The sequence below is a fragment of the Bipolaris victoriae genome (assembly GCF_000527765.1).
Source record: "Bipolaris victoriae FI3 unplaced genomic scaffold scaffold_113, whole genome shotgun sequence".
Taxonomy (NCBI): Eukaryota; Fungi; Ascomycota; class Dothideomycetes; order Pleosporales; family Pleosporaceae; genus Bipolaris; species Bipolaris victoriae.
The window spans coordinates 57,521-81,291 of record NW_014575279.1 but is presented as its reverse complement, the minus strand read 5'-3'; the positions used below and the strand labels follow the sequence as shown (position 1 = coordinate 81,291).

Genomic DNA, 23,771 nt, shown 5'->3' with positions numbered 1-23,771 from the left:
AACGTCCGCTATGGCACTTGTTCACACCGCGAGAAACCTTCACATGTGCCGTAATTTCCAGACAGAGAACAGCGTTTCCCCCGCTTGCCACCGCACTTGGGGTTCTAATATTGTACAATCATATCCAATTCGCATTGTAAACGATGTAGTGTCGTGAGTCAGCCTTGTGCTAATAACTCTACTGCAATGCACCTCCCATAACGGGATAATACGCAGCGAAGATATGTAAGATAGGCACGCCAATATCGGCTGAGAAGAATGCTGTGGACGATGACGGCTTATCAGATTAAGTAGAGTTAGCTTAGCGGCTATCTCCCGTTTTGAGCCATTATCTCCTTAGGCTGGTCATATTTTCGGATATGGATATCGATTGAGGTCTAGTTTAGGACTAGGTTCAATTAAATAGTATACTTTTTTTGGTGTTGTAGCCTGTTATTCCCTGCTTCACTGTGCCGCCAACAGGCCAGCGGGTGGAAGGATTTCCGGTGGGGGCGGAAACGGGATTTAGCAACTCAATATGATAGGTACGATGGATTATATAAATTTGAATGCTGACTGCTTTTCGGCACTGCGTTCGAGCCACGTTTCTCACTAAAATATGTAGAGCTTCGTCCACGCCCGTTCCATGGTCATCCCCAAATATCCACCAAACTGCTTGCTGAATTATCAATCTTCAACCTTGCCATGGATCCAAGTCTTCCCACAGCAGTAGAGCTCGATGAGGACCCGGATAGAATTCGGCAAGATCTGCTCAGTCGCCTGCACTGGAACGTTTTCGGCTCCCTCGACGAGGTTGCAGTTCGGGACGGCCCTGCACTCACGCCCCTCGCAAACCAAGCTATAAAATCCGAAAGCATCGCACCACCACCCTTCTCCAAAGTCACCATCCATATAAACGCCTGTCAGGAGAAATACGCCATGGACGAGCATGACGAAGAGTATCGATACCAGCCGCCGGCGCCGCTAGTCATTGAAAAGCCGGCCGGTACTCTCGCATTTCGATAAACGACTTTGTCACTCACGTCCACCCTTTCCTGAACCCCAACAAGGAAGAGATATTCAAATGCGATGACGAAATTTATACGCTGCCGACGAGGCTGAAAGATGGAACTACGTCTGTTGGCGTCGACCCTAACGAATTCGGCGCAGTTGACGGTGATGAGAACAGTTACTTTTTGCGAAGCGGCCACATCCCAGCAAACCCTAGGTTTTTTTTCGATGAAGCTCGATTCAATGAGGCAGACGAAGATGAGTTCGAGATCTATGTTGTGCTTTTCGTGGATGGTAATATGGGTACTTCTTTTGATGAGTTCTGGGCTCAGCGCGCTGCGGTGACATACGTGCATCGTGAATGATGGGCTGCATGCATCTAGGAGTTAGGATGTCTTTGCAATACTGGCACCGCCCCCAGCTACTATCCGTTACCCACATGCATCTCTGTCGGGTGATGCCCAGGAGCGCTAGGCTAGTATGTTTTAATTCTACGAATCGATTTGAGGTATGAAGTTGGCTGCTACTCCTTGGAAGCAAGAGGAGTGCATGTAATTTCCGCTCGTGTGAATAGTAAGTGCCACACATGTCTCGCTCCTGGACACTTCTTCGGCCCTCTACGTACGGTTTTCCCTTGTTGCGACTGCGACGTCGAAGTCGTGCCCATCGCGGTCAAGTAGAGTGTCGAGGTTGCTTGAAGAAGGTGAGTGGAAAATATTATTGCCGGAGGTGTGTAGAGACGAGTTTAGGAGGATTGGCTGACGACTGCGGTACTCATGCTTCGTTTTGGGATTGTAGGGAGGAATATTGACGGAAATGTTTTTTGTTTTTATAGATGACATACATTCCTTCTCTTTTAATGATCAAGGACCGTTTTGGAGGATTAGATCGGTAGTTATGCTATAATCTATAAGGTGATTAAGTCATATACACGGAGAATAATATCGAGCTTTGAAATTGGGCCGAACTTCTTAAAAAGGTGATAGAGCCCTTATAGAGAAGTGCTCATATACATATATGCACGTGACTAGAACTAACCTAGGCCTACGAAGTTCCAGGATCGTCAGATTAGCTTAGTCCCGAGTATGACGACAGTATTAGCGTAATTTGCGTACTTGCCTATTCTAGTTACTTTCCTTCCTGTAGCCATTACAAGAGCTTTAGTCCATCACCATAGAAAAGCAAGAAAAAAACAACAACAAATAACGATAAAAACGGTTATTATTCCATCTCCAGCACACCAGTGCATTACTTGAGGTTCCTGTATCTGAGAGGTCTCATTGATATTCTCCCTTCCTAAAAACCACTCTTGTACCATTAGAGCAAAAGAAAAAAGGCGTCTATCAAAACAGATAATGTAACACACCCACAAAAACAGTCTACTCGACGAGCTCCAGCTCGCCAGTCCTATTCCTGGCGAAGGTATCCTTATGCTCGTTCCATATACGCATCAGCTCATCGACATACTGCTGGTGCACTTGGTCAATGTAGTCGTTGTTAGGATGTTCATTCTGCACGACCCTGATTGGACGTCCAACAACAATGTTGATTGGTCGACGATACGGCATCATACCCACGTCGTAGTTGAAAACACCGCGAGCGTGGAAGATGGGCACGGTAAAACCCATAAATTTCTTGACTAGCAGTTGAAACTTGTGGATGTACGGATGGGACTCGGTGTCGACTTGGTCGTAAATGTCGTTCTCGCCAAAGGACAGGACCGGGACAAGGTCAGCGCCAGTACGAATGGCCAGCTTTACAAAGCCTTTGCGACGACGGAGGACTAGCTTGATTTCACCAGGGCGGGCGTCGAGGGATTCGGCAGCACCACCAACGACAATGGTAATGGCACGACCCATGCCTTCGCCATTCTGGCCGCCCTTGGACAGGATGTTCTCGCAAGACTCACGAGACACGGAGGCCATGCCAAGACGGAGCGCATACTCGCGGTAGATGGGGTAGCGGAAGTTTGAGTCGAGAGTCAACAAGGTATTTGTAATACCAGGAAACAGCTGGGAGAAGCCCAGGGCTTCCGTGGCAAAAGCGGCAAAGGCGCCGTGTGAGATGATACCGTGCGGATGATAGCCGAAAATATACTTTCTCGTTGGTTCCAGCTCCTGTGACCGGTGAAGACGGGCGGGGAAGTAGGATGCAAAGAGCGACCAGACGGGGAGTCGTCGGAACCATTCACTCCGAAGGGAAAGCTCTCCGGAAGTGCCAGCATCCGAGAAGAGGACGTAGACAGTGTATGGGAGTAGGATGGGCCAGAGCAGTGGTATGCTGCAGAGGAAGAAGAAGATGGCGAGACTTCCGACAATGCTGAGCGTGTGCATGAGCACAGCGAGGGTCTGCAGACGGCGTTGCAAGGGTACATTCATGGGGGCAAACCGTATTCTGGAGTCGTCAGCACTGTATCGTATGGTAGTGAATGGGCATGCGTGTCGACTTACTTGCTCTTTGACCATGATGCGCCGGCCTGCCGTCCCGCCGTGAGCTCCGAATCTCTGCGCTTGAGGTCGGTTCGTCGGCCTTGCGGGGGGAGCTCGCTCTCCTGTGAAGGTTTCACAGTGGTTAGCGCATTGCCATTACCATTGATATGATTCTCAATCATGTCTTTGGGCGGCTGGTTATCTTGGGTGCTTTTAGATGATTTGTGGGAGCTGCGCGACGACACCCGGCGATGGCCTCGCGCTGTTGGGCTTTTTGGAGAGCCATCCTGGCCAATGCCTTCGTGCGACGTCTTTTCCTCGTCCTCGGCAGCATGGATGCCATTGGTCTTTACCTCGTCAGTCCTGCCCTCGCCGTTGACATGTGATTGTGGGCCCGACTGGAGAGCCTCTTCGGCAGCGTCAGCATACGACTTGGGCGGCAGGTTGTGCTCCGCGCGCTCCTCTGGCGCCGAAGGCTCAGGGTTAAGAGACATGGCGAGTAGCAATGTACGGGAGGAAGAAGCGAGCAGGATATGAGCAGTGTGTCTGAAGATTGTCAGGACGTGTCTGGGGTTTTGTTGGGTGACATGTGTGACATAGCGCGCCTGGAAGCCTTCCTGACATTCCGCGTGGAAATGACGTTGGACTGTGGCTGCGGCAGCCCCAGCCCGACGCCACGACCAATCCGGTCCGTCGGCAGCGTCGATCATCCACGGTACATCGCGCCATCACATGTACAACCATACTATTTGACTTGGAGGTATATGGAGATGTTGGCATCTAAAAAAAAATTAGGCTAATGATTTATACACTACTGATAAATGACAATACGAGTGTCTATGTGAGCAATTCTGTAATTGTGTGGACGTTTGGCGCATACCGATTGAGATTTCAACTACAACACCACTTTGCCACTCCCTGATTCGTCCATTTGAAAGCATGCTGTTACCTGAGCAGCAATGCCTCCCTCTTACCTTGGCACTCCTGTCCAAAATACTCTTTCCATAAGATCAGCTCTCGTTCTTACCGACCCATCTGGACAAAAGACCGCGTCAAGCAAAATAGACAGGCACCAACACCACAATGTCCCTCCACGCCACCCCAGCTCTCTCATCCCGCATAACAAAACCAAGACGAAAATCCGGACTCGCAGCCCTAGGTTTAAAACGCAAGACATCCTCTCCCTCAACTACAACTCCAAAACAACTCTCCTTACCATCTGAACCCTCAACCTACGACGATGGCCAACCCCCCTCTCTACTCACTAACCTCAACCTATGCGATATTCCTCAAACCATAACCTCCATCCACACCCACACATTCTCGGCCCTCCCCAATTATCCTTCACTCTCCTCAATTCTCACATCCCGCATCCTCAACCATCGCCGCCGCCTCCCGCCCTTCATATCCCTCGCACACTTGCATGCTGTATCCGCCTCTGCAACCAGCGTAGACCGCGAGATATTTGCGCTGGTAAATGCCGGCGTGCTACGGCGCGTTGTGGTGCCGAATCGCGTTGGTTCTGTGGGAGAAGGCGTGGTGCTGGTAGAGGAGTGGAGGAGACTTGTAGAAGAGAATGGTGGTATACCGGCAGACTTGAAAGGTACCTTTTTTCCCCACCTATATTTGAACATCATATACATACCAAAAATGAATAACACTGAGGGATCGCGAGAGAGAAATAAATAAAGCTTACTGAAAGACAGAGAAATACGTCACCTCCCTCACCTCCCCTCTCTCACCCCTGAATTTTACGTCAAAAGACCGCGAAATTCTCCTCTCAACAGGCTTCCTAACATGCAACACTACCGCCCCTTCCGCCCCATGCACCCTATCCCTTCCAAACATGGGTTTATACATCAAACTAGTATCCGACGCGAAAGCCCACCTTCTCAAACTGCTCAAACAAAACGCACACGGTACGATGCCGCTGTGCGACCTAGCAGAGCGCTGGAACGGCGGCGTGGTCGACGAGGGCGATGTACGGGCTGAGCGTAAGAAGGTGCGAGGTGAGTTTCAGGGGGTGCTGCCTGGAAGGACGAAGAGGTGGAAGCAGTTTTGTGGGATGAGGGTTGAGTGGGTGGTGGAAGAGTGTGTGGGGGCGGGGTTGGTGGAGTTGTTCGAGACGGGGAGCGTGGGGAGGGGGGTGAGGGTTGTGGGATAGGGAGGAGTAGAGAGGATGGTGGCAAGATGTGGTGTAGTGTGTTTGAAGATGGATTCGCTGGTTTGCTTGGAGGGATTTTGGGAGGTCAGCATGCATAGGAGTGGACAGGTCTAGTGGTAATTGGAGGATTTGTGTCGTGATAGTGGATAAGAGGGATGCACATGCAAAATCGTGAATAGCTGCAAAAATTTAATGGTATGTGAAAATTGATACGATTCTCAGCATCAGCGCACAACAATGGAAGACTTTTGACGACATTGACTTGGTCAAAAGGGTAATATCCACACCGCTCTCCTCCACTCACAGAAACTTACTTTGATACCATACTACATTTGTAAGTACCGAATCTGATAAACACCCGAGCAAGGATGATCAAAAGCAGCAAGGATACATCAATATCCGGATGATAAGCTTGATGACGGCCAAAAGGTTGCCCCAAAGCCTATGCAAACGTCATGAATAAATTGCGCAATGATAGCGTGCACAAGTAGGCAGAAGTGGAAAGTTTTGAAGAGGTCATGATATATCAAGAAGGCTCCCGGAAGCCGAGAGGCCGTGGATCTAGATGCATCTGGGCCAAACCTTGACGGACCAGGCAAAGATGATAGTGGACGCCGCGGAGCAGCAGCAGCAGTAGGAGGTAGTCATGGCGAATAGCTTACTCGAGGCATGTTATTAATTAATCGCTCACAAGTAAGAGGCGGATATGAGGGTGAGCGTGTTTTGAACCCCGAGTGCGTTCGTGTGCGTTGCAGGACCAAGACCGGGAATGTTCATGCCGGTAGTTGAAGGGTAGTACGAGAAAGCTAGGTTGGGCGTTGTTGGACTCCATCTGTGCCAAACAGTGTGCGTGAGAAAGCAGCATGGGCAACCGCTTGCGTGGGCGGTCCCGCAATCCGTTTCAGCGGAATCCCCAGATCATGGGCAGGTATCGCGCTTGATCTTACTGTGTATACTAGGGGGACTTATTGCGCATCTAGGCCACAAATCAAGCGGCCGGGTGGGCTGGATCGGATTGGCGCGTGCTGTTTCGATATTATAAGCGTGCCCATGTTCTTATCACGTTGCGCAAGGTCCCTTGGGGCTAAGTATTTGATGGCTGGAAGGCAGACAGGGGAGGGGAACTAGCTAGGCCCAGGCCGTTGCCAAGAAGTCCAGATCTGCGGCCATTCCTTCCGTTCGGAGCAAGGGTTTCGCATGTCGTCATTAGGATCAGAGGGTGCAAAGGGACGTGGGCATTGATCTTGTCGACATCAAAATGGGTTTGTAAGGTGTTCTGCCTGATGTACTACACGGCGGCTGGCGAGTATGTGTGAATAGGCTTGCAGATGAGTGCATCCGAAAACCATCGGTGTGGTGCATGGTCAGCTCAGTAAGTAGAACAGCCCAAGACCCGCGGATCAGTCTTCTAGCGCAGCCTGTGAGATGGCCCTCATGCACGTTGCTTGTGCGTGGACTTTGCTTTCAGTCAGCCTGTGGATGCGAGCATTATTGCCATGTGTGTACATTTACGGACGAGGCAGGAGGAGGAGATGGAGCGTGCTTGTCCGGAAAGTGATTTTTTTTGACAGACGTGTGATCAGGATGCGCGTCCGATGAAGCCGAAGGGTGGGTCCATTCTGTGTAGAGATCGAGGGGAAACCTGACTGCGATTTTGACAACGATGGCGCAGCGGTCTAGACGCTGCAGGGACAGCCTCAGTGGTGTGGGCTTGCGACAAAGGGTTTTAGCTGCGATGAATAGGGCGTATGTTAGTGACAGGTCGCGGACGGATACGGGCAGATGTGATGTTTGGTGGCAGCTCTGACAACGGTGGTGCTAAATGCTGGGGCAGGTGGGTGATGGCGCGCCTGGCGGGTGGGATAGGAAGGGCATGTGGGCAAGCAGCGAGTCCATGTGTTTGTGTGTACATGGGTTGCACTACAGGTCAAGAGAAGGAAGAAACAGAAGAAAAGAAGGTGGCCTTGGTGGTGCGGTGCCTGGCAGGCTGGTCCCGGAGGAGCAACGATCAACGCAGCTGACGAGCGGCGTGCACATCATTACTCGAGTCGGGCGTGGTTCACGATTGCTATGTCGATCATGTGCTCGTGTTTGTATCCAAGTACGTACGCACACAAGGATGGTTGGTGCGACGGGATGCCAAACGCGAGGGTGCCGACGGGTTGAGCGTGAAACACGCACGACGTGAGTAAGTCGAGAGGAGAGAAAAGGCACCATGTAACATGAGACGGGCGTGCCGTGGAGGGAGGCGTCTCTCTGCACACACAGATAGAGAGACTAGCAGCGAAGCAAGCAGCAAAGGGCCAAGTAGGTGCAAGTGCAGAGGCAAGGCAACGCAAGCAACTGGCTGGCTGCAGCGGGACTACGGGCTGATTGGTCGCCGAACATGGCTAGCGCAGGGAAATAAGGGCAACAAAGGGCCGACGACGCCGTGCCCAGGCCTGGACCTGGAGATGACACGTTCATGGTCGCTCCAGACGCCTCGGCCGATGCCCATGCAACAGCGACTGCGAGAAGAGTGAAGCGGGCCCTGCGTCGAGGCATCATGCTCACGAGGGACGGTGTGATGCAGCAATAGTAGTAGCAGTGTTGTCGTTGTCGCTGGAACGCAGTAGAGAAACAAACAGCACTGGAGTACAGAAGAACAGAAGCAGCAGCAACAACAGGAGCGCTAGGTTCGGCTTCGGACGATCGTCGATCTGGCGTCGGGTGTAAGAGCAGACGCCAAGCCACCCAGCCGTATACGGTACCGTTCTTGCTGTACCTCGACCCAGCCAGCCTACCTACCTACCCATACTTGCCTGCTCTGTACGCCTTCAACGACACACGCGCTGAGGGCCTGCACGCCCCAACATGCTGTGCAGCTGCAGCGATCCGCTGACGTCAAGCCCTGTCCGGCTCCATACACTTACTTACTTACTTACTACATGGGCGGGCGAGCGAGTGGGCGAGGCAGGCCATCATCACGTTAGGCCACAAGTAGGGGGCAGAGGGGGCCGAGTGGACGGCGACGAGGCGCACCAGGCACGAGGCACAAGGCAGAGGTAGGCAGCTAGCTAGCTTTTGACAGCCACCACACCGAGGGTCATTGATGGCGCCGGCCCCAAGAAGCAGCGGCAGTCTTGAGACTTGGAGGTGTAATAGCAGCGAGCGAGACAGCATGGAAAAGTTTAATTCGCATGCGCTGCGGCGTTGAGGGCGAGCGATGGGTGCAGTCGGGCCAGAGCACAGGGGGCCTACCGGGGTAGCGCTGCACATCGTGCAGCAGCCGAGAGCATCCAGACTGTTCCAGTAGCCGCGCGCCCCACTCTTCCGCTGACCCAGCCCGCCCGCCTATCACACGCCCGTCTGCGCCGACACGGCCGCACCACCATGAGCCTCTTTGGGCGCAGAGCATCGTCCTGGGAGCCGCGTCCTTATGACTTGCGCCCACACACACACATACCACGACTGCTCGCCGCCAGGGCATGGTGTGCTCCAGCCCTCTGTTCCCACTGTTCCCGCCAGCCTACTACGCCCGCTACGGCTACCACTACACACTAACACCAACACCACCGATAACACCCTTTCTCGCTCACCCGCACACACACACCCACACCTTCCCCCCCCTTCTCTGCCGGCCTGGAGGGCGCAAGGACGCTCGCAAAGCCACTGTTCCGGGTCGCGTTCTAGATCGCCCACTGTCCGCCCGCCCTCTTATGTGCGACTCTGCTAGCACACATGCCCTTCCCCAAACCACCCGGGCCAAACCAACCACATTGCTGCGCTGCGCTGCCTCGCCTGCACCTACTGGCCCATCTATCCATCCATCCATCATCCGTCGCGCCTTCCCTCTCCCACTGTCTGTCTGTTTGTCTGTCTGTGTCGGTCGCTCTTGCACTTGCTGTTGTTGTCCCGCACTCCACTCCCTCACCCACCCACGCCCATCCACTCACATCCACTCGCATCCACTCACATCCACCCACTGCTTACTCTACACCTGCTCTGCTCTCATTCCGTCCCTGCTGCGATCCTTTCCTTACTAATCCATTCCCGACTCCCTCTGCAGCCCTCTGCACTCGTCGCTGCTAGCCCAGCGTCCTGCACTCTGCAAGCGGTCCGCGCTCCTCGTCGGCTGCCCCATCCACTCGTCATTGCCTCTGACCACCACCCCGGCACCTACCCCCGGAGCCTTGTTCCCACAGCAGCCTGAATGGATTTCTGAAGCCATGGGGGAACCTACCACCATCCCACCCGATATAATCGAGCGGCAGTCCCTCTGCTTCTCCCGCCCACTCCCCGGCATGGTCGTGCAACACGGCGTACAGGGCTTCAAAGAGGAACTGTCACGCCTCTTCGACCCCGCTGAGAGCAACGCCGCCGAGCAGCTGGTCCGCCTCAAGGAATCCCTTCGCCTCGCCGACACCGACAGCTTCTGGATGCAGCTCACCCGCGGCCTTGCCCAAATCACCGATGCCCAGTATGCCTTTGTCTCAAAGAGGATTCTCGTCGACGACAAGAACGTCGCCGTCGAGCTGCCCCCCATTGGAGAGCCTGGTGCCTGTCTCATGGGCGAAGCCTTTTACATCAACGACGACCACGGCAACGGTCCGGGCCACCTGAGGAACTTCAAGTACCACGCCTACCAGTGCCCATGTGCCTACATGAAGCACGACAAGGTCTTCATCATCCCCGAGAAACTTAACGACTTCATCGTCAACAACCCAAACGACCTTTTCATTCCCGGCGAGGCTTATCTAGGAATCCCTCTCTTCGCCCAAGGTAAATGCTTTGCCCACTTCGGTGTCATGTGGGGGAAAGAGGGGGCTGAGCGACGCGTTTTGAGCTGGGGATTTCTTGAGATGATGATGCACAGCCTCGAGGATATGATTCTGGAACGCGTGCTCGAAGGCAACGAGTTTGCCAGCGCTGCACAGCCAGTCGACGCCGAGGTGCCCAAGATTGTCCCCCACAAGGCTGTCTCGATTGCCCAGTCACTCAAGCCCTATGCCAGGAGCCTATCACACGAACTGAGGACCCCCATGCAGGGCGTTGTTGGTATGTTGGATGTCATGATGGCCAACGTCAAGGAGGCTTCGGAATCTTTCCAATTAGACCCCCGCACTCGCGAGATACTCCACACGCTCAAGGAGAACATTGAAGCGGTCCAAGGTCAGTGGCAAATTTGTGTGACCAGGCTGCACCTGAGCAAGCTCGCACGACATTGGTAAAAAAAAAAAGTCAATTTCGAGTCCATGCTGACAGTCCACTAGACAGCTCAAGACGCGCAGTCGAGGCAGCAGACAATGTCGTCCATGCTTACGATATGAACATGGGCGTTCCTGAAACCACTCAATCCCCGCTTGATAAGTCTCCTGACCAATGGAACACCTTTTGGCGAGAGGTGCGGCCCGATCTGATGATTCCCGCCAACGGCATGCATGCACCCCTGCGTGGAGTAAAGAGGAGGAGACAGGATGTATCATGGGCCGACTATGCCTCCAAGACGCGAGTCTCCAAGCAGGCTCGTCAGCGCGTCCGCAATACCTTGTCGGAAGAACCCCTTCCCCGCGGCTCCAAATCATGTCCCCCAAACCCAAGTCCCGCAGAAATGCAGCAATTGGACCGTGTTTGCTCACACGGCACTTCGTCGGGCAAGTGCGACTCCACTACTTCTCCCATCTTCACCTCAGAGCACTCTACAGTACCTGGACTGCGGCATACAAACTTGAGAGAAGTCTTACAGTATGTCATCAACGATGCTCTCAAAGTAGGAGGAAGGCCAGATTCTGCCATTGCCGAGGCCACGGATACTGGAGAGCGTATCGAAGTGCGGACTCGCAGCTCAAATGGAGAGGCGCACACCAAATGGATCGAGTGGACTGTTTCCCCTGATGTACCAGAGACGATAGTCATTGACGAACGTGATCTCGCCAAGATGGTGTCCTGCCTCGCGCTCAACGCTATCAAGTTTACCCAAGATGGATCCATCACGCTTCAAGCCACACTCAGTGCAAAGGGTCGCTACATTGTCATCAACATCAAAGACACCGGCTCCGGCATCCCAGCGGCCTTTTTGCCAAATCTTTTCAAGCCCTTTTCTAGAGAAGACGATTCCTTGACGAGGCAGAGTGAGGGCCTGGGCCTTGGTTTAATGGTTGCCAAGGGCATTGCTAGGAAGCTCGGTGGCGATCTCTTCTGTCTTCGTTCCCATGTTGCAGGACCAGCCAGAGGATCTGAGTTTGAAATGCGTGTTCCTCTTAACCCAGGTGAGATTTGCAGTCGCCCAGCTACACCATTCGGATCGCCGACTCCCTCGATCAAATCTCGCATGTCGCTCGATCCCGAACTTCCCCGTCTCGACCTCGGCCATGGCCGTGGCCCCGTTACTCCTCCATTAAACTCGGATTCCTTCAAAAACGACCCTGAGCGCCAAGCACCAGTCACGCCCGTCATTACTGTCGACAAGGCGAGCCCGCCGACCAATGTTGGTCTCGTTACTCCTCGCCGCACCTCGTCACCCCCACGACGCCATACCGCCCGCGCCTTGTCCTCTGAAAAAGAAGTGACGCCACCTAATCTAGGCAATCAGCTTCCTCTCAACATTCTCGTCGTAGACGACAACGCCATCAACAGGCGCGTCCTCGTGAGCATGCTTGGGAGGTTGGGCTACAAAAACATCACCACTGCGTTCAATGGCAACGACGCTGTTGAGACTGTCCGTCGCAACGCGCTTGGACCTTCCTCTGCAACCTTTGACGTTGTCCTCATGGATCTGTGGATGCCGTTGCTGGATGGCTTCCAAGCTACCGAGGTGATTTTATCAATGAAGGAGCTAGCGACCAAGCCCACGATCCTTGCCGTTAGCGCAGACATCACCGATGCCGCCCTCGACAAAGCAGTTAAGAGCGGGATGAAGGGATTCGTCACCAAACCTTTCGTTACTCGCGATATCGCCCGGTTGCTTCGGACGTATTGCACGATTTAATAACTTATCACGTTTTTCTTTTGGCGCGGTAGCTTACGCAAAAGGCTCCATTTGGGAGGAGACGACATTGTTTATACAACGCCCAAATGGTCACGGTTTAGGACGGCATGATTGGCTTGGGAAAGGCACATTTACGAACATGATAGCATCAGAAGAAGCCTTTGGGTCGCTTCTTGTACGGCGTTTTGGCGAGAGGAATACTTTTTTTTGGTTTGGGCGGTTTATAATACCCTTGATGAGCTTGCATGTTAGGAAACGACCTACACCTAGGAAAATGGGTCCATTGTAGCATCTATTACATAATACGAACTCTGACACAATGAAAGAAAAAAAAATTATATCCACTTGCCCTGTATTTTGATGCGACAGTTCGATCAGGACTAGGGTGCTGCGAGGACGTTCAAGGGCGTGGCAATCTCGAGCTGCAGATAACAGCCATGATGATGTAGCCAGTGGGGACAAGTCGGAACAAGCCGACTCCAGCAAGGCGTTTCGGAATTTGGCCGCCCTTTACATCGAAGCGTCTTCAGACAATATCTAGCACTTCTGTATATAAACGTCTGATGGTTGCCAATTAGAGTTTTTTCCCATCTCGGCCTCTCTGTAGCAGAAATCCAGGGCAATGGGCATTCCGATCAATGGTAAGGGGTTACACGAAAACGTGGCAGGGGCGAAACGCTAAGTGTGGCTAGTGCGTGGCGCATGCGGGTCAGTCTAGAGGACAGATTTCTTGGGATGCGCCAGAGTCAAGACAAGTGCTGTTGCGCCGCCTTATTGCCGTTTCTGCCGTGGACAGTCGCAGAACCTTCCTTTTGATTCCCTTCTTTAGTCCTGTAATCGTGCTTGGAAACACGGTCTCTTCTCTTCCTCTAGCAATCAGCGGCAGAACATTGGGCGCTGATCAAGTCGATAAATAAGTCAGGGACACAGACACACCCATCCGGTACTCTTATAGGTCAGATATTTCTCCGACGAGATACTACATCCCTGTGCAAAAACATCGACGCGCGACAATCGAGCGACAACTGTACGAATCTGCAGTAGGCTGAGAAACGGTCGATTGGTGAAAGAGCCTGGGCATGGAGAATGCTTACACAAAGACGCCCGCTGAGGCGTTGAGACACTTTCAAGTCGATGAGCACAAGGGTCTCAGCGCACAGCAGGTCCAGAGCTCAAGGGAGAAGCACGGCAAGAATGGTACGTGAGACCCGTCGATACGTAGTGCACGCAGAGGACTGGGCTTTGGCCAAATCTCAGGGATGAGTGCTAACCTGCAGAAACAGCGCTGCCAGAAGACCCCCCGACGCCCATTTGGGAGCTCATCCTCGAGCAGTTCAAGGACCAGTTGGTCATCATCTTATTAGGTTCCGCAGCCGTATCCTTTGTACTTGCCCTTTTCGAGGAAGAAGAAGGATGGACTGCCTTTGTAGATCCCGCGGTTGTAAGTAATGGCTGCCACCAGAGACGCGTGCAAACGCTGACTGCTATTGCCCCTAGATCCTCACTATTCTCATCCTCAACGCCGTTGTCGGAGTTTCGCAAGAAACCAGCGCCGAAAAAGCCATTGCCGCCCTTCAGGAATACTCTGCCAACGAGGCCAAGGTCGTACGCGATGGACACATTGCACGCATCAAAGCCGATGAGCTGGTTCCAGGAGATATCGTTTCGGTCACTATTGGCGACAGGATTCCCGCCGATTGCAGAATCCTTTCTATCCAGAGCAACAGCTTTAATGTCGACCAGTCGATCCTTACGGGAGAGAGCGAAAGTGTGCCAAAAGATACTAGGGCTGTCAAGGACGAGAATTCTGTCAAGCAGGATCAGGTCAACATGCTTTTCTCGGGTACAACGGTCGTTACAGGACATGCAACCGCACTTGTCGTCTTGACTGGCAGCAATACGGCTATTGGAGACATCCACGAGAGCATCACATCCCAGATCTCGCAGCCTACTCCGCTCAAGGAGAAGCTCAACGACTTTGGCGACCAGCTCGCAAAGGTCATTACGGGTATTTGCATTCTGGTCTGGGTCATCAACATTGGCAACTTCAACGACCCGTCTCACGGAAGCTTTGCCAAGGGCGCCATCTACTACCTCAAGATTGCCGTTTCTCTTGGTGTTGCTGCCATTCCCGAAGGTCTTGCCGTCGTCATCACAACATGTCTGGCTCTTGGAACACGCAAAATGGCCGCTAGGAACGCTGTTGTGCGAAGCTTGCCTTCTGTTGAAACCCTCGGAAGCTGCAGTGTCATTTGCTCCGATAAGACCGGTACTCTTACTACAAACCAGATGAGTGTCAGCAAAATGGTCTTCATCAACGACTCTGGTAATGGACTTGAGGAGTTTGATGTTGAAGGTACTAGCTTTGCTCCCGAAGGTCAAATCACGCTCAACAGCAAGCCCATGGACAATCTCGCTGCCAAGTTCGACACTGTACGCCAAATTTGTGAAGTGAGTGCGCTTTGCAACGAGGCTGCTCTCGCCTATGACTCCAAGAACAATGCATACAACCTGGTTGGTGAGCCCACTGAGGGCGCACTTCGTGTCCTTGTTGAGAAGGTTGGTACACCTGACGCTGCCCACAACGCGACCCGTGCGAACACTTTGCCCGAAGACCGTCTCGACTTTGCCACCAAGCACTACGAAAGCCAATACACTCGCCTCGCCACATATGAATTCTCTCGCGATCGTAAGAGCATGTCTGTCTTGGTCAAGAAGGGTGACGCGCAAAGGCTTCTTGTCAAGGGTGCTCCGGAATCTATTCTCGACCGCTGCACAAGTGTTGTCGTTGGCAAGGATGGCAAGAAGGCCCCTATGAGCAGCCAACTAGCCAGCCTTATCACTAAGGAAATTGTCGAATATGGTAATCGCGGTCTTCGAGTCATTGCTGTGGCCTCGGTCGATGACATTGCCTCCCACCCCCTCGTTTCCAAGGCCAAGACTACCAAGGAGTACAGCCAGCTTGAACAGAACATGACTCTGATCGGTCTTTGTGCCATGTTGGACCCACCTCGCCCTGAAGTCCGTGACTCGATCGCAAAGTGCCGTTCTGCCGGAATCCGTGTTGTGGTCATTACTGGAGACAACCAGAACACTGCTGAGGCCATCTGTCGCGATATTGGTGTCTTTGGACCTAACGAGGATCTTACTGGCAAGTCGTTTACCGGTCGCCAATTTGATGATCTCTCTGAATCTGAGAAGATGGAGGCTGCCAAGAACGCCAGTCTCTTTTCCCGCACTGAGCCTACGCACAAGTCCAAACTTGTCGATCTCCTCCAACAGGCTGGTGAAGTCGTCGCCATGACTGGTGACGGTGTCAACGACGCTCCTGCTCTCAAGAAGGCTGATATCGGTGTCGCCATGGGCTCCGGAACTGACGTTGCCAAGCTCGCCGCCGACATGGTTCTCGTAGACGACAACTTTGCTACCATTGAAGGTGCTGTTGAGGAAGGACGCTCCATCTACAACAACACCCAACAGTTTATCCGCTACCTCATCTCCTCCAACATTGGCGAAGTTGTCTCGATTTTCCTCACTGCCGCCATGGGCATGCCCGAAGCTCTGATCCCTGTCCAACTTCTTTGGGTTAACCTCGTCACTGATGGTCTTCCCGCTACAGCCTTGTCCTTCAACCCCGCCGACAACGACATCATGAAGCGTCAGCCCCGCAAGCGTGACGAACCTCTTATCAGCGGCTGGCTCTTCTTCCGCTACATGGTCATCGGCACCTACGTCGGCGCTGCCACCGTCGCCGGTTACGCCTGGTGGTTCATGTTCAACAGCGAGGGACCTCAAATCTCGTTTTACCACCTCCGCCACTTCCACCGCTGCTCTACTCAATTCCCCGAAATCGGCTGTGAGATGTTTAGCAACTCGTCTGCCCAGGCTGCCTCCACTGTCAGCTTGAGCATCCTCGTCGTCATCGAGATGCTGAACGCCATGAACGCACTGAGTAGCTCAGAGAGTCTGCTCACGCTGCCGCTATGGAAGAACATGATTCTCGTCTATGCCATTTGCCTGTCCATGGCTCTGCACTTTGCCCTGCTTTATCTTCCCTTCTTGCAAGGCCTCTTCAACGTTGTCCCGCTTAATGGTAATGAGTGGAAGGCCGTCATGGCGATTAGTGCACCCATCATGTGAGTTTTGCTTTGAACCTTTGTGAAAAAGATGCTTGCTAACAAACATGACTAGAATAATCGACGAGGTTCTCAAGTTCTTTGAACGCAGCTTCTTTATCCAGAAGGGCAACGAGAAGCTGTATCCTGTTGAGCAGAATGGAAGGCCAAAGAAGGAGTAAAGCGCTCCTTGCACTTGTGCTTTTCCTCTTTCTCTACTCATCACTCTGTGTCTTAAGATGCAGAAAAAAGCATCGAGGAACGTGTTATCCAGTGTACCGTTCTAGAGAATGGCAGAAGCAAAAGGCAAGGTGAGAAGTGTATTTCCGTGATGGTCGGTGGAAACCTTTTTATGTATGTTTTGGTGGTTTCTGCGCTCTCTTTTCTAAACAAACTTTGCGCAGCAGCTATCACACACATGCATGTTGCGATTAGATGGTTAGAACGGTTAGATCTTTGTTGCTATACTACACACAAAACCTCAAGAATGAAAATCTCAGAGATACAAAACTGTTCATGATGGGTTGCGTGGATTTGGTGTGATGTATTGCATTTGTTTGGTCAAAGATATATTAGTCGACGGGTTAGTAACTTGACATAGACGTTGGTGACGGAAATCACATGTAGATTACAGGATCCTCCTAACATATGTGCAAGCACTAGAAAAGTACAGTAAGTGTTCCTTAACGTGGTATACTCTACTGCAACCAAGCAGTGAAAGCTCTAATTCCAGTGAATCCAACTTTGACATCCGTCCTCACTTTCACTTTCACTTTCACATAGTCACGTCACCACAATTTTTTCTCACTCCGTCCGTCTGTCCTCTCCCGCATATCCCACCATCCCTCCTTCTCAACCCTGCAGTTTTCATCACTGCAACTGCAACCATGCCGCCTCACGGCCTCTACCCCATCCCGAGGCACCACCTCTCTCCACAAAACAACAAGCTCCAGCACCGCCGCACATTCAATAGCATGTCCTTTGCCGACGCGGAACCCGCGCGCGAGACTACCGCAAAGAGCAAGAGCGAGGCTGCAGCAAAGACCAAAGCAGAGACAGTAGAGCCCGCGAGCGAGGTTGTAGCAAAGACGGCTGAGCAGCGTGCTCAGCGAAAGCTAGAGAAGCGTCAACGCAAGGAAGAGAGGAGGTTGAAGAAGGAGCGCAAGGCACAAGCTAAGCAGCAGAAGCAGCAGCTTGTTGAAGAAGCGAGTGACGTGCCATTTCAGCAACCTGACACCACACCATCCGTGACTCAAGCAGAAACTGCGCCGCAAGCTCACCAATCTGAAGCTACTCCCGTGGCTACTCCAGTAAAGAAAGGACGCTTCGGTCTGCGCGGTCCGTATAAGAAACGCGAGAAGGCAGCTGCCGACGGCACGCCGGTATCTGCAGTCAAACGCAAGAGGGAGAGCGAAGTGCAGACTAGCAGTAGCAAGGACGCAGACGGCGGCACATCGTTGCTTGACCCGAATTTCCTGTCATCGCTAAAGGAAAAGATGGGAGATATGGGTTCTGCATTTCAAGAAGCGGAAAAGGAAGGGGAAGAGCCTGCAAAGAAGAAGAAGAGGGGGCGACCCGTGGGGTGGCGCAAGAATGCTGCTGATGCGGAGTCTGTCAAGACTGAGACTCCGAAAAGTGGTGGTAAGAGTGCTGCTGCTGCCCCGACACCGGCGTCTACTACGAAGAGTACTGTTTCCTCAACACCAGCATCTACTAGACTCTCTGGCTCGATTCTCGATAAGTCGTTCAAGGTAACCAAGACTCCTGTGCCGGTTCCCTCAGTTGCATCGATACCGGCATCTACTAAAGTGGCTGGCTCAACTCTCGACATGTTGTTGAAAGTGACCAAGACGCCCGTACCAGTTCCGGTTCCATCGGGTGCGTCGAGTGTGTCTGCTTGCGCAAAGTCACCGGTTCCGGTGCTGCGGAAACCCAGTCTCAGCACCAGTGACAGTATGAGTGAGCTACAGACAAGCAAGACGGCAAAAGTTGATCAAGCTGACGTTCTCGTCGCCGAGACACCTCCCTCACGCATGGGCAAAACGCCAGTCACAACACCTCGTCAGCCCGCCATTCCATTTCCTCATCTCAGGCGCTTATTCTCCGCCAGCGAATCACCCATGGTGAGGGGGAAAGATACCACCATCGACCTTACTTCCCCCGAGGAACCCACACCAAAAGCGAACACATCCGCAAAGCATGTCATCAGCAGCCAGGGCTCAATCAACCCCCTAACCAGCAGTCAAGCCTCCATGGACTTCGTTCCAAACACCCACCCTCCGGCCTTCTCCGCATCTACCCTTGCCTACTACAAACAACAGCTAAACGAAAACCCCAAAGCGCGACCCCGCCGCCATCAACGCGCCATCTCCGAAGCCCTTAGTTCAAGCAGTGACTCAACCTCGACCACACAGAGCGTGCTCAACATGCTAACTCGGGTCCCAAAACCCTACGGGTCCAAATTGGACAACCCCTTCTCCTCGTCCAAAAAGAAGAAGAATAAGTACAACAAGGGCGACGAGCAGCACGAAGAAGCCGACAGCGAGACCTTTACCAAAGCCTTCAAAGTCATCCAGCGAACCGTGAATTTCAGCGATGAACAAGAGTACCTAGCCTTGTACCAAAAGATCGTCGAGCAAAGCAAAAAGGCCTCACTTCCATGCTTGAAAAGCGCAACGGGCTGTTCCTTCCGCATCCACGATCCCGCCTGTTCCTTTTTTTCGCCTACCAGTGCACTCGAGCAGCCAAGCGTAGACATGCTGGATTCGACTCAGCGCGCAGAAGCTGCAGAGACGTTTCTCCGCCACGCACTCATGGCGCGGGTGCCTGTTCCGCTGGGCCGCATTACAGGCGTTTGGCGCCTGTACTGCAAAGAATATACGGGACAGCATGTAGACAAGTACAGTTCGGGTATGCGTACGCTGACGATTACGTCGCCGTCGTCGTATCAGGGGACGCCAGTGTACACGGCGCGTTTGCACATTCCGCCGCGGTCCATGGCATTTGCCATTGCGCCGTTTGCGGCACCGCCGCATGCCGGGTTCCGCGCTACGAGGATGAAGCTCGTGCAGGAGGGGTATACGATGGACATGGTATTTTTCGGAAATGGGTATGCGAGGGTTAGAGCGGAGGTGGGGTTGTTGCTCTCTGGGAAGCATGGCGCGGGTGGGCAGGTGGAGAGTGCGGGTAAGAATAAGGGATATGGTATTTGGCACTTTCTTGCTGTGCATGAAAGGCCGCTTTACTGGGAGCCTCAAGTCGATGAGTTGGAAGTTGAGGGGAGGAAGCTGTTTGCTGCGTATGATGGTACCGAGTAAGTGAGACGGATCGGGGTGTTGGGTTTGGAAGGTTCTGTAGGATGGGGATGGTGATTGGGGGGGAGGGATTGTGTCTTCTACTCTCTTCGATGTCCTGCATGCGCGAGCACCGTCTCGCGACTCATGCAGCACTACAGTCTTTGTGGTTTCGAATCAAGGATCCTGTATGGTTAGATGTGCTGCATGGATGATGGTTGGCAAACATCTCAATCCAGTGCAAATGAAATAGCGAGTCTAGTGTGCTGATGAGACTTCTTGTTATGTGATTGATGCTCGAAGAACTTCTGCACAAGTATATATACATGCGATAAACCGCGCAAAAGTTGGGATATCAGCATTGTGAAGTGTGTGACTATGTGCTTGGGATATGGTAAGCGGTCGTATCTGTGGTCGACCTCATATGTGGGTTTAAAATCGAGGAGCCAGAGGAGATAAAGTGTCAGTGGCGAGTGAACAGATGAGCAGGTGGTGCGGAACATCACTCTCTATGATGTTCTTATATGTACGATTCAAGGTCAGATTGTAACCATAAACTCACTGCTTTGTACCTGTTTTGAATGGCCAATAATTCTGCTTCTTTAGCTACCATATCTTAATCGCTTTGGCCTTCATCTTTGCTAGTGTTGGTGATTTCGTCGGTGAGGTTATTTTTGGTCCAATCTGGACTCGTGATATTTGCCTATTCCTTCCAGAAAGATTACAAGCCCTCTTGCTACTCGAATTATAGTCAAAAGTAATAACCATTGCCAACTCACTCCCCAACAATGAGCGTGAATATATATCCAAGCGTGAACACACCGAGACCAAATCACTTCATCCCGCGCACTTCAACAATTCACTCCATCAACAAAAACCCACAGCCACTCTTCAATACGCAGAAAAAAAAAACAAGAAAGGTTATTTTCCCCGGATAAACTGATCCCAAAACAGGATATTTCCCTTCCCCCTGTTCCCCCGACCCACCCGTTTGCGCAACGCAGCTAGTCTGGGTCTGCCTCTTGTAGCTTTTTAAGGTTTACATAGGTATACCTGGCTCCCACGTGCATAAGTACAGCCGACTAACTTTTTTCTTCCTAACCGCTACCCCGTCCAAATGCGAACCTATATAGCAGAAGAAAGCTTGTCAATAATATGTATGGAGACGGGGCTTGGACGGGGCTTGGCGAGGTGCTGGGAGCTAAATGCGTCTTTCATCACTCTACCCACATGCGAGCGTTGTATACGACTCACTTGTGCTTGCGAAAACAATTGTAATGACATACAGAAGGCTCATGGAAGATGACGATTGTGCAAATTTTTTTAAAAAAAAATCATTATTTCGTTAAAGTCATAACTACATATACTTAGTTCCGTCTTCTGACGCGAATCTTTCCGCCGTGCAGCGGCAACTTGAGCCACACGGTATCCAGCGGCTTCGGCCTCACGGCCATGTGCTCAACATCGTAATTCAGCAGCATATGCGCGATAAATACCTTCATCTCGTTTAGCGCGAAAAAGCGGCCTGGACACGCATGCCTGCCGAAGCCGAATCCAAGGAAAGCGTCGTCGAGGGTAGCAGTAGACTTGGCCTTGCGGTCCGTCGAATCTTCTTTGGCGGCGGCCTCGAGATCCTCTTTGGTGGTGAAGCTGTCGATGATGTTGCTTACATTTGTGGGGTCGGCGAAGCGGAAGGGGTTGAAAGTGCGGGCTTGGGGATAGATTTGCTCATCGTAGTGGATGGGCTCCATGGGGACGGCGATCATGGTTCCTTGAGGGACGTGAATGTTTGAGACGGGGAGGCGGATGCCTTCTGGGTGGACGACCTGTGGGGGGCTGTTTAGAAACACGCGTGCTTGGGAGGGTCGAGGAGGAAGAACTTACGGTTCTGGGGAGTCCGCAGATTGCAAAGGGGTTTAGACGCATGGATTCACGGATCATGGAGTCGATGAGCTTGAGGTCGCGGACTGCGTCGCGGGTCCAGACGCCGCCGGATTTTGCGAGGACGGTGCTGGCTTCGTTGCGGAGAGCGTCGACGTAGCCGAGAGAGGGGTCGGAGCTGAAGAGGTCGAGAATTACATTTTGGACGGTGAAGCTGGTGGAGTGCAGGGAGATGTCGTTGACGAGCAAAAGACGGTGGGCTACGCGTTTAGGCTCCAGTTGACCGACATCGCCTTTGGCGGCAGCAAGGTAGCACTCGTCGATAAGCCATTGGAGTCCATCTTTCTGGATCTGGAGTCAGCGTACAATTTCATAAATGTCAGAGAGAAAATTTCGTACCGGTGGTGTCCAACCGCATTTTGGGTCAGCCTTGTAACGAGCCGTTGCTTCCAATCGTTCTGTTACAAATGGCAGACAGCCTCGCAGAGCCTTACGTCGCAGGTACCAGCAGTTTGAGCCGACCAAGAAACCCGTGATGGGCTTCAATGGCTTAGGCGACGCATTGATAAGCATAGCACCTGCGAAGATGCTCATGGCGTGGTCTCGGAGATCATTCAGGAAAGTTTCATCACGGCCTAGAGAAAAGCATCAGTATGGTAGTGTCTGGATCTCGTCACTGCAAACTTACATAGCGGCGCGCCACAGAAAGCTCCATTACTGGCACCAGCGATGAGTTTTAAGCAGGCGTCCCAGACTTTGACTTCTTTCCATGTCGTGTCGCCTTTCTCGCCCCACCACCGATCGAAGCCTCTGTCGAGCTCGTCGGCCATGAGTGGAGTCAGATGTTCAAGATTTCTGGTAATCTGGTGGCGCACAACATTGATTTGAAAGTCGTTGTCTGCTACCTCCTTGTCCCAGACGGTCCATTTTGTTTGGATAGTCTCGCTCTGCGTGGCATGGATGTCGAGCGTGGACTCTGGAAGCGAGTAGACCTTCTTGATGAGACGGGGTGGCAAAATGATCATAGCACCTCTGTCAATGCTGGGCAAGATGAAGGGACTGTTTAAGCCGGCAAACTGATAACAAGGTGTTGAGTAATTGGCACGCAAACATTGTAGCGGGCCATACCTTGCGATAGCCTTCAAAGGCCCAATCCTGCGTCTTGCGAACAGACTTTAGAGTAGCCCATACCCAGGCGAGCCATCCTTTTCCTAGGCCTACAGTTGGCAGCTCTTTCCAGTGCTTTGATTCCGGAGGCCCAAAAAACAAAGCGCGAATAGCATGGTAGACAACGAAGAGGATAGACAAAGGCACGAGGGCCTGTGTGGGCGTGATGATGAGCTCCATGGCTCTATGCACAAATCACTGAAGCACAACAGCAGAGCAGAGACTGCTGGGTTCCAAAAAACCCTTTAAGAGGTTCCATCTTTCATGCACGCCTCTAGGCGATAGCAGCAACACATGGGATGGCGTGCGAGTCCTACCATGCGCCGACAGCGCTAAAGCCAATCGATACAGTCGTATCCGCCGGACCAGGGTGCCTGCAGCCAGAGACGGCCCAAGACGCTTGTTCGACTTGGCATCCCAGCCTCTGTCCTTGGGTGGGGATTGGCGGATGAGACGAGTAGTCGTAGGCCGACGATTGCATCAAGTTGGACGTCGATTGCGGGGGGCCCCGAACCCGCTGCCCGCAAAAAACAAAGTTCAAGCCGTTGCACCCTGTAAATCCAGCACTGGAATTGCGGCAAAAGCAAAACTGATGGACATTGATGTGGGCGGAGTAGGAGAGGGATTAATCGACGGCGGCACACGCACCCCTCGAGGCGGGACAATGGAGTGGCCATGATCCGAGCCGCGCAGGAGGTCGCATAACTAGTAGTAAGTAAGCAAGTACAGGATGTGTACGTACTTGGTCCATACCGCTTGATGCAC

At 52.6% G+C, this 23,771-nt stretch overlaps 9 protein-coding genes across 9 annotated transcripts; 6 read left to right on the top strand and 3 right to left on the bottom strand.

Annotated features, from left to right (window-relative positions):
- Nucleotides 1–684: 684 nt before the first annotated feature.
- COCVIDRAFT_30325 (hypothetical protein) lies at nt 685–1,355 on the top strand (the record flags this gene model as incomplete). Its single annotated transcript, XM_014696810.1, has 2 exons — nt 685–985; nt 1,054–1,355. 2 exons carry the CDS (start codon nt 685–687, stop codon nt 1,353–1,355), a joined length of 603 nt encoding a protein of 200 aa, XP_014552296.1.
- A 1,014-nt stretch (nt 1,356–2,369) lies between these two features.
- On the bottom strand, nt 2,370–3,913 carry COCVIDRAFT_19621 (hypothetical protein; the record flags this gene model as incomplete). Its single annotated transcript, XM_014696780.1, has 2 exons — nt 2,370–3,399; nt 3,441–3,913. The coding sequence occupies 2 exons, from the start codon at nt 3,911–3,913 to the stop codon at nt 2,370–2,372; spliced, it is 1,503 nt and encodes a 500-aa protein (XP_014552266.1).
- Nucleotides 3,914–4,502: 589 nt separating this feature from the next.
- COCVIDRAFT_48252 (hypothetical protein) lies at nt 4,503–5,577 on the top strand (the record flags this gene model as incomplete). Its single annotated transcript, XM_014696809.1, has 2 exons — nt 4,503–5,022; nt 5,126–5,577. Coding segments are annotated over 2 exons (972 nt in total), but the record flags the coding sequence as incomplete, so codon positions are not given.
- A 1,995-nt stretch (nt 5,578–7,572) lies between these two features.
- On the top strand, nt 7,573–7,749 carry COCVIDRAFT_110669 (hypothetical protein; the record flags this gene model as incomplete). Its single annotated transcript, XM_014696808.1, has 1 exon — nt 7,573–7,749. A coding segment is annotated over one exon (177 nt), but the record flags the coding sequence as incomplete, so codon positions are not given.
- Nucleotides 7,750–7,860: 111 nt separating this feature from the next.
- COCVIDRAFT_19619 (hypothetical protein) lies at nt 7,861–9,052 on the bottom strand (the record flags this gene model as incomplete). The annotated part of the gene is made up of 3 exons (XM_014696779.1): nt 7,861–8,282; nt 8,508–8,711; nt 8,824–9,052. 3 exons carry the CDS (start codon nt 9,050–9,052, stop codon nt 7,861–7,863), a joined length of 855 nt encoding a protein of 284 aa, XP_014552265.1.
- Nucleotides 9,053–9,791: 739 nt separating this feature from the next.
- On the top strand, nt 9,792–12,550 carry COCVIDRAFT_110688 (hypothetical protein; the record flags this gene model as incomplete). Its single annotated transcript, XM_014696807.1, has 2 exons — nt 9,792–10,734; nt 10,836–12,550. 2 exons carry the CDS (start codon nt 9,792–9,794, stop codon nt 12,548–12,550), a joined length of 2,658 nt encoding a protein of 885 aa, XP_014552293.1.
- A 1,079-nt stretch (nt 12,551–13,629) lies between these two features.
- COCVIDRAFT_110715 (hypothetical protein) lies at nt 13,630–16,847 on the top strand (the record flags this gene model as incomplete). Its single annotated transcript, XM_014696806.1, has 4 exons — nt 13,630–13,747; nt 13,834–13,991; nt 14,048–16,686; nt 16,742–16,847. The coding sequence occupies 4 exons, from the start codon at nt 13,630–13,632 to the stop codon at nt 16,845–16,847; spliced, it is 3,021 nt and encodes a 1,006-aa protein (XP_014552292.1).
- Nucleotides 16,848–17,639: 792 nt separating this feature from the next.
- On the top strand, nt 17,640–19,982 carry COCVIDRAFT_110660 (hypothetical protein; the record flags this gene model as incomplete). The annotated part of the gene is made up of 3 exons (XM_014696805.1): nt 17,640–18,351; nt 18,475–18,788; nt 18,864–19,982. 3 exons carry the CDS (start codon nt 17,640–17,642, stop codon nt 19,980–19,982), a joined length of 2,145 nt encoding a protein of 714 aa, XP_014552291.1.
- A 1,343-nt stretch (nt 19,983–21,325) lies between these two features.
- Nucleotides 21,326–23,186, bottom strand: COCVIDRAFT_110666 (hypothetical protein; the record flags this gene model as incomplete). The annotated part of the gene is made up of 5 exons (XM_014696804.1): nt 21,326–21,784; nt 21,843–22,184; nt 22,239–22,474; nt 22,528–22,915; nt 22,968–23,186. The coding sequence occupies 5 exons, from the start codon at nt 23,184–23,186 to the stop codon at nt 21,326–21,328; spliced, it is 1,644 nt and encodes a 547-aa protein (XP_014552290.1).
- Nucleotides 23,187–23,771: the final 585 nt, after the last annotated feature.